The sequence below is a fragment of the Pseudophryne corroboree genome, chromosome 7 (assembly GCF_028390025.1).
Source record: "Pseudophryne corroboree isolate aPseCor3 chromosome 7, aPseCor3.hap2, whole genome shotgun sequence".
Lineage (NCBI taxonomy): Eukaryota > Metazoa > Chordata > Amphibia > Anura > Myobatrachidae > Pseudophryne > Pseudophryne corroboree.
The window spans coordinates 450,141,398-450,154,954 of record NC_086450.1 but is presented as its reverse complement, the minus strand read 5'-3'; the positions used below and the strand labels follow the sequence as shown (position 1 = coordinate 450,154,954).

The 13,557-nt window shown below is 44.3% G+C and overlaps 1 protein-coding gene across 5 annotated transcripts in view; it reads right to left on the bottom strand.

The window, feature by feature from the left end:
• SEPTIN12 (septin 12) overlaps positions 1-13,557 on the bottom strand; it is a 331,103-nt gene that overhangs the window by 62,664 nt on the left and 254,882 nt on the right. For all 5 annotated transcript variants that reach the window (XR_010182135.1, XM_063935047.1, XM_063935046.1 and 2 more), the window contains one exon: positions 788-988. Coding sequence is in view for 4 of the 5 variants with exons in the window: in XM_063935047.1 (XP_063791117.1) it covers positions 788-988 (201 nt within the window). In the remaining variant the exon portion in view is untranslated. The remainder of the gene's footprint in view (positions 1-787; positions 989-13,557) is intronic.

The following is a 13,557-nucleotide window of genomic DNA, read 5'->3' as shown; positions in this document are numbered from 1 at the left end:
TCACAGAGTCTATGTAGCAGGTTAGTGTGTGATTGGATGGTGGTGTCACAGAGTGAGCGCAGAGCAGTCACACAGTCTGTGTTGCAGGTTAGTGTGTCACTTGATGGTGATGTCACAAGGTGAGTGCAGCGCAGTCAGACAGTCTATATGTAGCAGGCTATGGTGTGATTGGATGATGTCACAGAGTGAGTGCAGTGCAGTCACAGAGTCTATGCAGCCGGTTAGGGTGTGATTGGATGATGTCACGGTGAGTCCAGCGCAGTTACACAGTCTGTGTAGTAGGTTAGTGTGTGATTGGATGGTGGTGTCACTCTGTTGCCCATTATTTGCACCATTGTATAGACATGTACAGTATTAGTATGTAGCCCTGGGATTCAGGATACTAGCCAAAACCCAAGTGTGTACTCAGCTTAGCTGGTACCTGCACCGTGGCCTCAGCCTGTGCCTGATTACATTGCATTACATTCCTGACTGTGATCCCTACTTATGAGCCTCTAATCCCTACTTTCCAGCTTCTGACAGGCAGTTTATAACGAGAAGACATCAGAATAGACGCATGGTAATAGAGGCCCGTGTTATTAGCCGATGTTTAATTATACCAGTATAGCCAGTTAGAAATTGGTTTCATTATTCTAGGGCAAAATGTACAGATATCAGCAAATCTTGTATTGAGGGTTGCTAAATACGGTGAAGACGGGTATGTCCTCATACAACTAACCTCAATACGTCACTCAACGTGACTTTTACTTTCATTTTTACGTCTTGAGAGTCACTCAGTGATACGTACCCACTACCATGATGTTAAACTCAAATCCATATTTCATGGCCTTGCGCTTCATCTGGTCCAGCACGGAGTCAATCCCCACATAACCAAAGGGCTCCCGGCCTAGTTCCTCAAACATCTTTGTGTCCATGGACTCTTCTGCCGACCTGGCCAGGCTTAGCTCGTCCATCCTGCCTCCAGCGTTGGCTGGAGTGTGATCTGAGTCTGGAGGAAAGAGGAAGGCAGCGTGAGATTTAGAAGAATGAAACCCATCGGCAGAAACAGAAAAAGGAGAAATGTCAAAAACGTCTCTGTGATTTAACCCTTCTGCTCTGTAATGGTTCATAGTGACAACCACAATAAACTATGGTATAAAGCCTGTAACAAACCAGGCACTGAAGGGGTAAAAGGTCCTGTCCTATGGTGGAAGTAACCCATTCACTGCTATGGGAAAGCAGTTCACATTTGGAGATTACACCTTAAGACTGTGGATATGGGTCATAGTGACCTCTATGGGGTATATTTACTAAAATTTGTAATTTTCAGAATGAGGTTAAAGTTCAAACACGAATGACATCGAATGTGTGAAATTGCAACTTTTTGAATTTATTATGACTAATTTAATATGCTGTCGTATTCTGCATTTTCGTGTTTTCCGATGTCGATGTCATTCGAATAGTAAAACACTGCCAACATTAACACAATGAATCTCAGCCGGATCTGTGAGATCCGTGCAGGGCTTCATTGTGCACCTTTCGTAAAAAAAAATAAAGTGTTAAAAATAAAATAAAAAAATGCGTGGGGTCCCCCCTCCTAAGCAAAACCAGCCTCGGGCTCTTTGAGCCGGTCCTGGTTGTCAAAATATGGGTAAAAAAATGACAGGGGTTCCCCCTGTCAAAGTCAGAAAAATATCTCTATGCACACTGCCATATTTGCACCTCACACTGGTCTGCGCTGCGCATGCGTGCGCTCTCCCGTGAGTGCGCATACTCGCTGTTGCGGGCACCCGCGGGCGCGCGGTATGTGCATTTACGGTAGAGTTCATGTGTTCGTAGCGTGCGACTCAATCGTTACCTATTTCCACTATATAATGTATTTTGTAGATCATGGTCCCTTTGATAGATTCTGAAAGTTTGGTTAATATAGAATGTTCATGAACAGAGAAATCCCCCTTTGTTTGATACGAAGGGTCAGACAGGAGTAATACAGTGGTGTTTAGTACCCATCGGAAGAGTATTTAATTAGCAATATTCCGGTGTTGGTTTGAAGCGGATTAATCGCTTGTGCGAATAGTTATGGACATAAGAAGTTTATGTCCATTTACTATTATTTGCACTTACTTATCCATGCGGTGGGAAACCTAGTTGCCCACCCACCTGAGCAGTTGGAAATCGTCACAGCCCACCTGTATGAATCAACCTATGACCTTTTGTTATAATGCGAGGAGGAATTCCTGTGTCCAATGAACAATGAGATTGTAGGGACCATTGAATTGTATTGTGTGTGGGGCATAAATAGACAAGCCGATCACATCCAGCTCACTCTTCAACGGTTATCATTGCTGAAAATCGGGAGCTGGATGTCCAGAGGCGCATGCGATCGTTTCCTTTGTGCGTAAGTTTTCTCCGCAATCATATTGTCTTTCTTGTTGTTATGGGCCATATCTCTCTCTCTCTCTCTTCTCTTCTTTCTCTCGTACTCTCCTAAACGTAATAGTATTGTATTGTATTTCCTGTGTAGTTATCTGGTTAGGTAGTCTATGTTATATTGTAGTGTATGACTTGTATTGTATTAATTCTTTTGCAAGTATAACATTCATAATATATATTAGGCGTTGGACCCTAAGCACGGTATCTGTGTATTTCTTATAGTGTTAAGTATTCACAGAGCGTCGGTGACGCTCAAACAGCTTTTAAGTTAATAAGGTTACACTGTGTTGCATCTACACCCTATCTCTACACTAAGGTTTTACAGCATATTACATTGTTTATGGTTTAGATTTAAAGGTTTAACATTGTGAGCGTCAGCGCAGCTGGTGATCTCCTCGTGGTCCCGAGCGTCCGCTACGCTATAGCGAATCATTACGTTAGTCGGCAGCCAATAGCGTGCCTGCCTGTGATCTCTCGGCCGTGAGCGAACGTGACGCTTGAGCGTCTCGACCACGGCTAAGCGATCGTTACGCAACGAGCGTACCCTTACGGTACTCCATACGTAAATAGCGTACAGTGTTCTTAGACCTCATAAAGGGTTTTATATAAGATAAATATTTAGCTTTATCAATTGGCGGCTCGTCCTGTCCTTCACATATCTCTGCTAGGTAAATTCAGCAGACATTATCCAGCAGCAAAGGGCGGGAGGTCATATTCCTCGTAGTGCTGTTTGGATAAGCGTCTGCTTCGCTTAGTAAAGGGTGCTGAAGGAATCCGGAACCGGAGGTAAGAACAACACGCTAGTGTCTTTTAAAACTGTTTATTTCTGTCTCGCGTACACACGCACATATCTGCATTTCTTTTTCATTCGTGTATTTTCATATATCACTCTCCTGTTTGCCATTTTATAATTGATAAAACGTGCTAAGAGAGATTTGTCGCTATTTCATAGTTAAAGTGTAAAACCCACATGCAACTCTACCTAAGGTAAAAGGAGAGATTGGTGTGTTGCGCGGTAGACGATCGAGGATCATCTACATTGATAAAAGTGTTAGTTGTGTTGCGGTGGACATTGGTTTTGTGTACACGTGTCTCTAACAAAGGGCTGAGACTCGCGTACGCCAAGGCCGACGCACGCAGCGTAAATTACGCAACGGAGCGTCTGGGTACGCCCACGTAACTCAAGTCACACGACAGTGTTGATTTTTAAGTAGCGCAACAGGCGATAAGTAGCGCAACAGGCGATAAATAGCGCAACAGGCGATAAGTAGCGCATTAGGCGATAAATAGCGCAAATCTATTTTAAATCCGAAATTTAGATTAACAGATCCTTCTCCAAATTCACAACACACCTGGTCTAAAGAAAATTTCTGCGCAGAAATAGAAATAGAAGCAAAAGTGTACGTGTGGTGAGTGAGTGTTTTGTATATATAAGTTTATACAATTTTACAGGTTGAACCACAAGAAGTCGAGTTCTCGCAGAGGTACATACATGTAAGTGACATGCATGGTGGCTATGGAGGCATCTCTGGTTAAACATAAAATTTGAGCAGTAGAGAATAGTAGACCAGGAGGTCATACTACAGACCGGGAGGTCCAGGTACAGCAGACTAAGAAGTCTGCCATAAAAGAGAAAAGGGCACAACCCAGGGGGTTGGTGCAAAACCCATATAGGCCAATAAAGCTCTGGCTGAAGGAATTCGCAGCCGAAATTTTCGATTCCACTGGTCGCTCAGTACATAAGATTAGTTGCTTATGTGTTGAACGATTGTACCGCACGTAATTGTGTACATGAGTTAATCTGACCAGTACCATTTGTGTACGAACCCGGTCATAAAACTATTTGTACACTCTGATGTGATTTGTGTAATTTTTTATTTTCTGAAGGGAAGTTCGCTGGTCACTCAGGAATTGTCCAACAACCAATAGTTACTGGAAAGAGTAAGTGTTCTGCGGATATCCCTCGCATGTTCCAGTAAATAGAGGTTCATAGGGGCCCTGGGTCGAGTACGCCAGCACTAAGGCAGTGTGTGGGTCGTATTGGTCGGCGTGGGCGAGTGAGTGGGGTACTCGGTAAACCGCCACCGTCAGCCTATCGTGAACATTTTGATTTTTGTAAGGGTTCGCTGAAGACCCTGAAATAAGGTCAGAGGTGGTGAAAGCAACGCCTGCAAGTTATGGGGGCCAATTGTTCAGGAAGGGGGCGATCAACCTCGGTTCGGGTTGATTCAGTAAACCGACCAGTCGGGTCGGCAAGGTACGTAATGTGTGAAAAATATGGCTCACATACAGAGGTTTTATGTGATGAATGGGAGAGAATGACAGTGCATGACGGGGAGAAATTCCCAAGAGTAGGTAGCTTTAGATCAGAAGTGTTGCAAAATTTAAGGAGGAGGATATGTCTCATTAAATCAACAAAGAGACGAATCCAACATTATGATTATTTGCAGTTATGGCAACAGGAGGGTGAAATACAGAGAGGATTGGCTCTGGCGGCAGGATCTAATCCTATCAAGAAATTGATAGCGACAGCCCCGCCGCCACCATACATATCAGGAGAGAAATTGGTTGCGGAGAATGACGCACTAGGGTGTAACAAACAAACACTTAGCAACTGTGTAAATGTTAATAAGTTAACTAATGCAAGTATTAACCCGTGCAAGTTGTACCCTGTTTTGAACTTTCCCCAGGAGTGTGATCAAGAAGACGAATCGGCAACAATATCGGCGCTCTCTCTAGCAGCCACCATAGCAGAGACAACAGTAGGCACGGCTCCACCCACGAGATTAGTAACAAAAGCCCCTAGCGGAGGGATAGGTGAGGTCGTATCTACAGGTAAGTACGGCACCATACACTATGCTGAAACCATTTCACCACAGGCTGTAGAACCTACACAGAGTGATGTTAGTAAACTTAATCCTGTTAGGGTAATAGCAGTGCCAAATGGGAAAACTGACACGACAGGAATCACACCTGTTAGGAACATTGCCATGTACAGCCCATTTTCCCGAATGGAATTAAGAACCATAGTGTCTGAGTTCCCTGACCCTAGGAAAGACTTAGTTGCCAGCCAGAAATACATCAGAGACCTAGGGAACACTTTAGAGCCCAATAACAAAGACTGGCAGGTATTGCTGAAGGCATGTTTACCCTCAAATGTCGACGCAACTCAATTTTTGGCTGACTGTGGATTAGATCAGGATGTACCTCTTACAGATGTGTACAACAAAGATAACGTAAAAAGAATAAGTTTACAGTTAAAGGAGTATTTCCCAGCAGTAGTTAAGTGGAACAAGATTTTCTCCATTAGACAGAAAGAGTCAGAAACTGCTGCAGAATATTTTCACAGGGCATTACTAGAAATGGCAAAGTACACAGGTATAGAGGACATTAAAACAAACATAAACCATCGAGAAGTAGCAGTATCTGTACTAATGGATGGGTTAAAAGAGACATTAAAGACAAGAGTACAGACCACGCAACCATGTTGGCGAGGTCTGTCGGTGGCTACTTTGAGAGAGGCTGCTATTGATCACGACCGGAATATCACCCGACACAGGGAGTCACAAGGTGATAAGTTAATGGCCGTAAGTATACAGGCCCTGACCACAAGGCAGCCTTCGTATAAATCACCAAACCCTGTGGGTAAGTCAAATGTGGTAACTTGTTTTTCATGTCATAGACAGGGACACATGGCACGAGACTGTAGAGTGAAAAATTCACAAAACTCATATCAACCCCCTAGACAACGACACGACACACGACATTGGGAGCAAGGTCCGCAGAGACGGAGTTATGAGCCACATACAGGGGAAACAAAGAGATACCCCCAGAACAGAGACTGGCAAGCCACTGGTAGTTCCCATTTAACCCCTTCACAAGCAGTTGCTGCCAGCGGGATTCAGGGAGGTCACCATACCCAATAGGGGTGTGGCCATACCTGTAATCTGCAGCCAGTAAAATTGATTGCAAATCTTGGAAGTGAACCCGAAATTGCAATCAATGTAGCTGGTAAATCATTAAACTTTCTTGTAGACACAGGGGCGGCCAAATCAGTGATAAATTCGACAGTGGGCATGAGAACCACTGGTAAGACAATTCCAGCCATAGGAGTAACAGGAGTAGTCCAGCACTACCCTGTTAGCAAACCAGCCGAGATTACAGTAGGGCCGTTACATACCAAGCATTCCTTTTTGCTGGCTGCATCGGCACCGACTAATCTCCTGGGAAGAGACTTATTGTGCAAAATGGGGTGCGTCATTTATTGTACTCCTGAAGGTGTATTCTTGGACATACCTGAGAATCACGCTCAGGAAGTGCGAGACATGTTAGACTCCCCGTCAAAATTAATGTCACATACCATTATGACAAATAGGACTCCATCCCAAGTAGAGGAAATGACATCCCAGATACCAGAGTCACTTTGGACTAAAGATGGACAGGACACTGGATTAATGGCAAACGTAGCTCCGGTAGTTGTACAAGTAAAAGATTGTAGGATAGCTCCAAAAATCCCACAGTACCCTCTGAAGCCAGAGGTGGAGTTAGGAGTTTATCCCGTAATAGAGCGCTTGCTACAACAGGGCATTCTGGTAAGAACGTCCAGCACTGCCAATAGTCCCATCTTCCCTGTTAAAAAGAGTGGGGGGAGGGGTTACCGGCTAGTGCAGGATCTAAGGGGGATTAACAAAATAGTTGAGAGTCAGTTCCCCGTAGTGCCAAATCCAGCTGTCATCCTTATGCAAATCCCTCCCACTGCGAAATTTTTCACTGTTATTGACCTCTGCTCCGCTTTCTTTTCGGTACCTCTGCACCCTGACAGTCAATATTTGTTTGCATTCACATACAGAGGAGTCCAATACACATGGACTCGATTACCACAAGGTTTCATAGACAGTCCAAGTATCTTTTCCCAGGCTTTGCATGATTGTTTACAGTCTTTCCAACCAGAGAGTGGATCAGTATTAATACAGTACGCGGATGATCTACTACTGTGTTCTGATTCATTGGAAGCATCCCTGAAGGATACGAAACAGCTCCTGTTTCATCTTTCAGACACAGGACACAAGGTTTCCAAAGACAAGTTGCAATTATGCCAAACTAAGGTAAAATATTTGGGACACTGTCTAACACAAGGACTGAGACACCTGACCGCTGATAGAATTCAAGCAATTAGAGACATGACTCTGCCACAAACCCAGCAACAGATCAGAACATTTTTAGGAATGTGTGGGTATTGCCGTAACTGGATCCCAGGGTTTTCCATTCTAGCGTTACCTTTGCAGGAGATGGTCTCCTCAAACAATCCTGAGCGGATTTCGCATACAGACGAGTCCGAGATGGCATTTGAGAGACTTAAACAGTGCCTAACGCAGGCACCAGCATTAGGTATGCCAGACTATGGGAAACCCTTTGAGCTGTACGGAACAGAAAGTGCTGGTTGCGCGGCAGGCGTCTTAACCCAAAAGCACGGTGATGCCAGCAGGCCGGTAGCATACTACAGCGCTCAGCTAGACACGGTAGCGCGATCCCTCCCCACATGCTTGCGAAGCGTTGCTGCGATAGCATTGCTAGTAACGAAAAGCGAAGATGTAGTGCTAGGTCACAACCTCACAATTCATACACCACATGCAGTGTCAGCCTTGCTAAATTCTGCCCAAACCAGGCACGTCTCATCAGCGCGGTTTACAAGATGGGAATTGGCACTAATGGCCCCCGTAAACATCACCATAAGGAGATGCAGTGCATTAAATCCTGCAACATATCTCCCAGGTGTGCCTGGACAGGCACAAAGGGTGGAGGATGAGAGTGGTGGGGAAGGAGAATTTAACACAAAGGAAGACACACATGATTGTATGGAATATTTGACCCAAAATTTTACCGCAAGGCCTGACATCAGTGACAATCCACTGGAAGATGTAGATCTAACTTTCTACATGGACGGTAGTTGTCACAGACAGTCAGACTCGGGAGACTTGTGTACTGGATACGCAGTCGTAGATGACCAATGCACCATAGAAGCGGAACCGCTAGGCCCACCTCACTCAGCCCAGGTTGCTGAACTGGTCGCCCTAACCAGAGCATGTGAATTGGCTAAGGGCAAATCAGCCAATATCTACACCGACTCTAGATACGCATTCGGGGTAGTCCATGATTTCGGAGCCCTATGGCGCCTCAGAAATTTCATGACGGCAGCTGGTACACCGATAGCGCATGCAGCTCACATCAAAAGGCTTCTAACAGCGATACAGGAACCCGACAGAGTGGCTGTTATCAAGTGTAAAGCACACACATATAGCCAGGACCCAGTATCACTTGGTAACAGCCGAGCAGATGAAGCAGCTAAGTTAGCAGCTGGTACCCCCAGACAGACAGACACCACACAACTGATGGTATTTAATACCATCAACACACAGAAGTTGTGTGAAATGCAAAATTTGTGTTCCACACAGGAAAAGGCAGTCTGGAAGGCAAAAGGATATGGCCAGGAGTCCTCAGGACTCTGGACGGATGGACAAGCTAAACCGGTGGCCCCCAGAGCATATCTCCCATGTTTAGCTGAGGCAGCTCACGGGCTGACTCATCTGGGCAAGGAGGGAATGTGCAAGTTGGTAAGAGCATATTGGTGCGCCCCAGGATTTTCATCTCATGCAGGTAAGAGAGCAATGTCATGCCATACCTGTTTGAGAAAGAACATCGGAAAGGCAATACCAACAGAACCATCTCATATCCCACCTACAGGCGGTCCTTTCCAAGTAATACAGATTGACTTCATTCAATTACCCCCTTGTCGAAATTTGAAATATGTACTTGTTTGTATAGATGTTTTCTCAAATTGGGTCGAAGCATTTCCTGCGGCCACAAATACCGCTATGTTTACTGCTAAGAAAATTGTGCAGGAATTTGTATGTAGATATGGTATCCCTAGAATAATTGAAAGTGATAGGGGTACCCATTTTACAGGTGATGTCTTTCAAGGAATGTGTAAGTTGATGGGAATTGATAGCAAGCTGCACACTCCATACCGTCCACAGGCGAGTGCGAAGGTAGAAAGAGTGAACAGCACTATTAAAAATAAACTGAGCAAAGTTATGGCAGAGACAGGATTGACATGGCCAGAAGCTCTACCCATTGTACTATACAGCATCAGAACCACTCCCAGGTCCCCTCTTAATCTGTCTCCCTTTGAAATCTTGTTTGGTCGACAACCGCATGTTATGATTAACCCTCAGGATGATTTGAAGTGTAACAATGAAGTGACTGTAAAGTACTTGGTTAATATGAGTAAACAGCTAAGGAATCAAAATGATAATTTGAAGTTAGTGATTCCTGATTTACCAGATAGTAATTGTCATGACATTGAACCTGGGGATTATGTAATGATACGGAATTTTCTACGCTCAGGTTGCCTTATTGACAGATGGGAAGGACCATACCAAGTCTTATTGACTAGCACTACAGCATTGAAAGTTGCCGAGAGAGAGACTTGGGTTCATTCGTCCCATTGTAAGAAGGTTGCTGATCCAGAGAGGTTCCGTGATAAGGAACAGACGGTAGAGGACGTTGTATCACTGGAGTGTCTGTTCCAGGAGGACTGAGGCGGCACCTGAGCATCGAGAATCACAAGATCAAAAGCAGTTGTCGATCCCCCGTTTCCCTTTTATTGTTTTTCTCCACTTCCCATCCCCTCTCCCTCAAATTATTTTTCCCCCTCCTCATTCTTCTTCGTTTCCTCCTATAAGATGGACTTGCCCCAAGAGACTGTGATCTGGATTTTCCTGTTGACCATGATGTTGACCAGAGCAGTCTGTTCCGGCGAGAGTACCATGGAGTTCGAGAGAGGTTCTGGAATGGGTTCTGATGACAGAGATGGAGGCGTAGTTTTCCGAGAACAACATAATCAACAAGCAAAGGCGAGTATCAGAAAACGATCCGATAGCATTGACCATAGAAGGAATTGTGAAGGATTGTTAGCTGAAGAAAACTGTATCTGTAGGCTTTGTGACAATGTAGTTGAGGATGGGTGCATCAAGAAATGCCAATCCAGTTTTAATATCCACATGGACCGGCATCCCTTGAGTGACTATCACTCCTTAGTGGGTAGTGTGCTAAATCAAACAGATTGTTGGGTATGCTCTCAAGTACCTCAAGGTCATAGCAAATCAGGACTAGTACCATTTCCTTTAACGATAGGGGAGGTACTTGAGCTAAGTGGTGGGAGGCCGGTGGACAGGAGGTTTAATATCTCCAGTCCTCCTAGTTTGAAGCTCCACCAATATCATGTGGATAGATCCCTCATATGTTTTAACATTTCCAATCCCCGAAAGCCGGGAAATTGGGAAGTGTCATGGAGTAACCAAACCATGACCTTTTCATATAGAGCAGATAGAATGCCGACAGATACAGAGCTTGTACGCCACATAGCCAGTAGAGGAAAATCTTTCCGATATAGGTATACCCTAGGAAATAGGATTACGAGAGTTGGAGAGGTATCACCAGGATACTGTGCACATATCGTACAAGCTGATACGTGTACTAGACAAATGGGAGAATTAGGGTTAGGAGATTTCACATGGAAGATGTGTAATATGGTTATGTCCTACTCCGTCCCATATGTTCTCCCCGATGATGCATATTTCATATGCGGGAGGAAGGCGTATAAGTGGCTTGCCCCAAACTCTGAAGGATTGTGTTATATTGGAAAAGTACTGCCTGAAGTAATGACTGTATCACATGCCAAAATGAAGGATATACACCGTGTTGCCCAAGCTCCTTATACTCACACCCATTACGAGCACGTAGTTAAACGGCACCTGATAGAAAGAACAGAGCATCCGGCCTCTGACATGATCCATGAATCCACCGGGATTCAGGTTCTAATCGCGTTAGATTTCACTCGCACCGCCAGAGGAGTGTTGAATTATAAATACATATCTGCGCTCGCAAATTTGTTAGACAATATCACAGAAATGTATGATGACACGTTTAGGTATACTGGAAGAGAACTTCAAGCTTATAAAACAGAACTGGTTCAGCATAGAATGATTCTCAATTATCTCACGGCAGTAACAGGTGGATATTGTGTCACACTGGCAACGCAGTACGGCGTGAAATGTTGCACATATATTACAAATAGTACCGAGGACCCGGTCGAGGTCATAGACCAAAAGATGGACGATATTCTCCAACTGAAGTGGGAATTTCGCAGGAGACACAATCTCACCCTTGCTGCTGTGAGTAATGAGCTGACTGGTTGGGTGTCATGGTTGAACCCGCGAAATTGGTTCTCCGGTTTAGGAGAATGGGCTCAAGGAGTCATAATGGATGTAGGGAAGTTTCTCCTATGTATCTTAGGTGTTATCATAACGATTGGCTTGATATTTAGATGCGGTCAGGCTTTAACGAAGTGCAAACAAAGTACCAGGGTGATGAGTTTAAGGAGTGAGGAAATTGTAATTCCAATGGATTTGATTTATGACCCAAATGTAGAAACAATGATGTGATGAAAATGCGATTTCTACGGTCCGTTTCTTTCACCTGTTTTTCCGTTTTCTCCAAGGTAAAAAGACCCACTTGGACGAGGAATTTGATGAGCCGATATACAGACAACAGATGGATTAAAGAAGAAGTTTTGACAACCTGATACACAGATTTTTGATGAACTTTGCCATAGATCCCCAGTTTCCCTAGAAATTTTAAAATTACGCTAGCCCAACACTTTTGTAAATCTATGGACATTGACAAAGCTTTTGCTCGCACCTTATGGGCAAAAGCACAAAGAAGACTGCATTCAACAGACACCGAACAAGACTTCAACCGACAAATGTTCATTTACCTGACATAGAATACCACTGCATTTACCGTAATTATGTCTTATCTTCATCTCTACAACCTTCAGGTAATTACACACATAGTATAGGGAATACAGGCACAGATATCAGCAATCACATATTCCCCCATTCATGTATCATCAACTAAAATGTGCTCCCCATTTTGTTACAACCACAGCCGAAAAGAGCTCGGTAAAGTTTGAGAGCCCATCCACAGACCCGTACCGCGGGATAAGGAATTCAAATGTATACTTCGCAATGCCTCGAAGCTTGATTTAAAACACGTACGGCACGATGATACATCACCCCCAAGCACGGATTCATACACACATGCTTCTGCTATCACACTAGGTCATACCCTTTTCCTACCTTCTCCTCTCCTCCCCTACCCAACCATGTAAATGTATTAACCCCTGACATATATTTTTCTCTTTTTGAAATGTTTTAGGAAGTGGCAGTTATTGTTGACTGCCAAAGGGTGGACTGTCAAAGTCAGAAAAATATCTCTATGCACACTGCCATATTTGCACCTCACACTGGTCTGCGCTGCGCATGCGTGCGCTCTCCCGTGAGTGCGCATACTCGCTGTTGTGGGCACCCGCGGGCGCGCGGTATGTGCATTTACGGTAGAGTTCATGTGTTCGTAGCGTGCGACTCAATCGTTACATATTTCCACTATATAATGTATTTTGTAGATCATGGTCCCTTTGATAGATTCTGAAAGTTTGGTTAATATAGAATGTTCATGAACAGAGAAATCCCCCTTTGTTTGATACGAAGGGTCAGACAGGAGTAATACAGTGGTGTTTAGTACCCATCGGAAGAGTATTTAATTAGCAATATTCCGGTGTTGGTTTGAAGCGGATTAATCGCTCGTGCGAATAGTTATGGACATAAGAAGTTTATGTCCATTTACTATTATTTGCACTTACTTATCCATGCGGCGGGAAACCTAGTTGCCCACCCACCTGAGCAGTTGGAAATCGTCACAGCCCACCTGTATGAATCAACCTATGACCTTTTGTTATAATGCGAGGAGGAATTCCTGTGTCCAATGAACAATGAGATTGTAGGGACCATTGAATTGTATTGTGTGTGGGGCATAAATAGACAAGCCGATCACATCCAGCTCACTCTTCAACGGTTATCATTGCTGAAAATCGGGAGCTGGATGTCCAGAGGCGCATGCGATCGTTTCCTTTGTGCGTAAGTTTTCTCCGCAATCATATTGTCTTTCTTGTTGTTATGGGCCATATCTCTCTCTCTCTCTCTTCTCTTCCTTCTCTCGTACTCTCCTAAACGTAATAGTATTGTA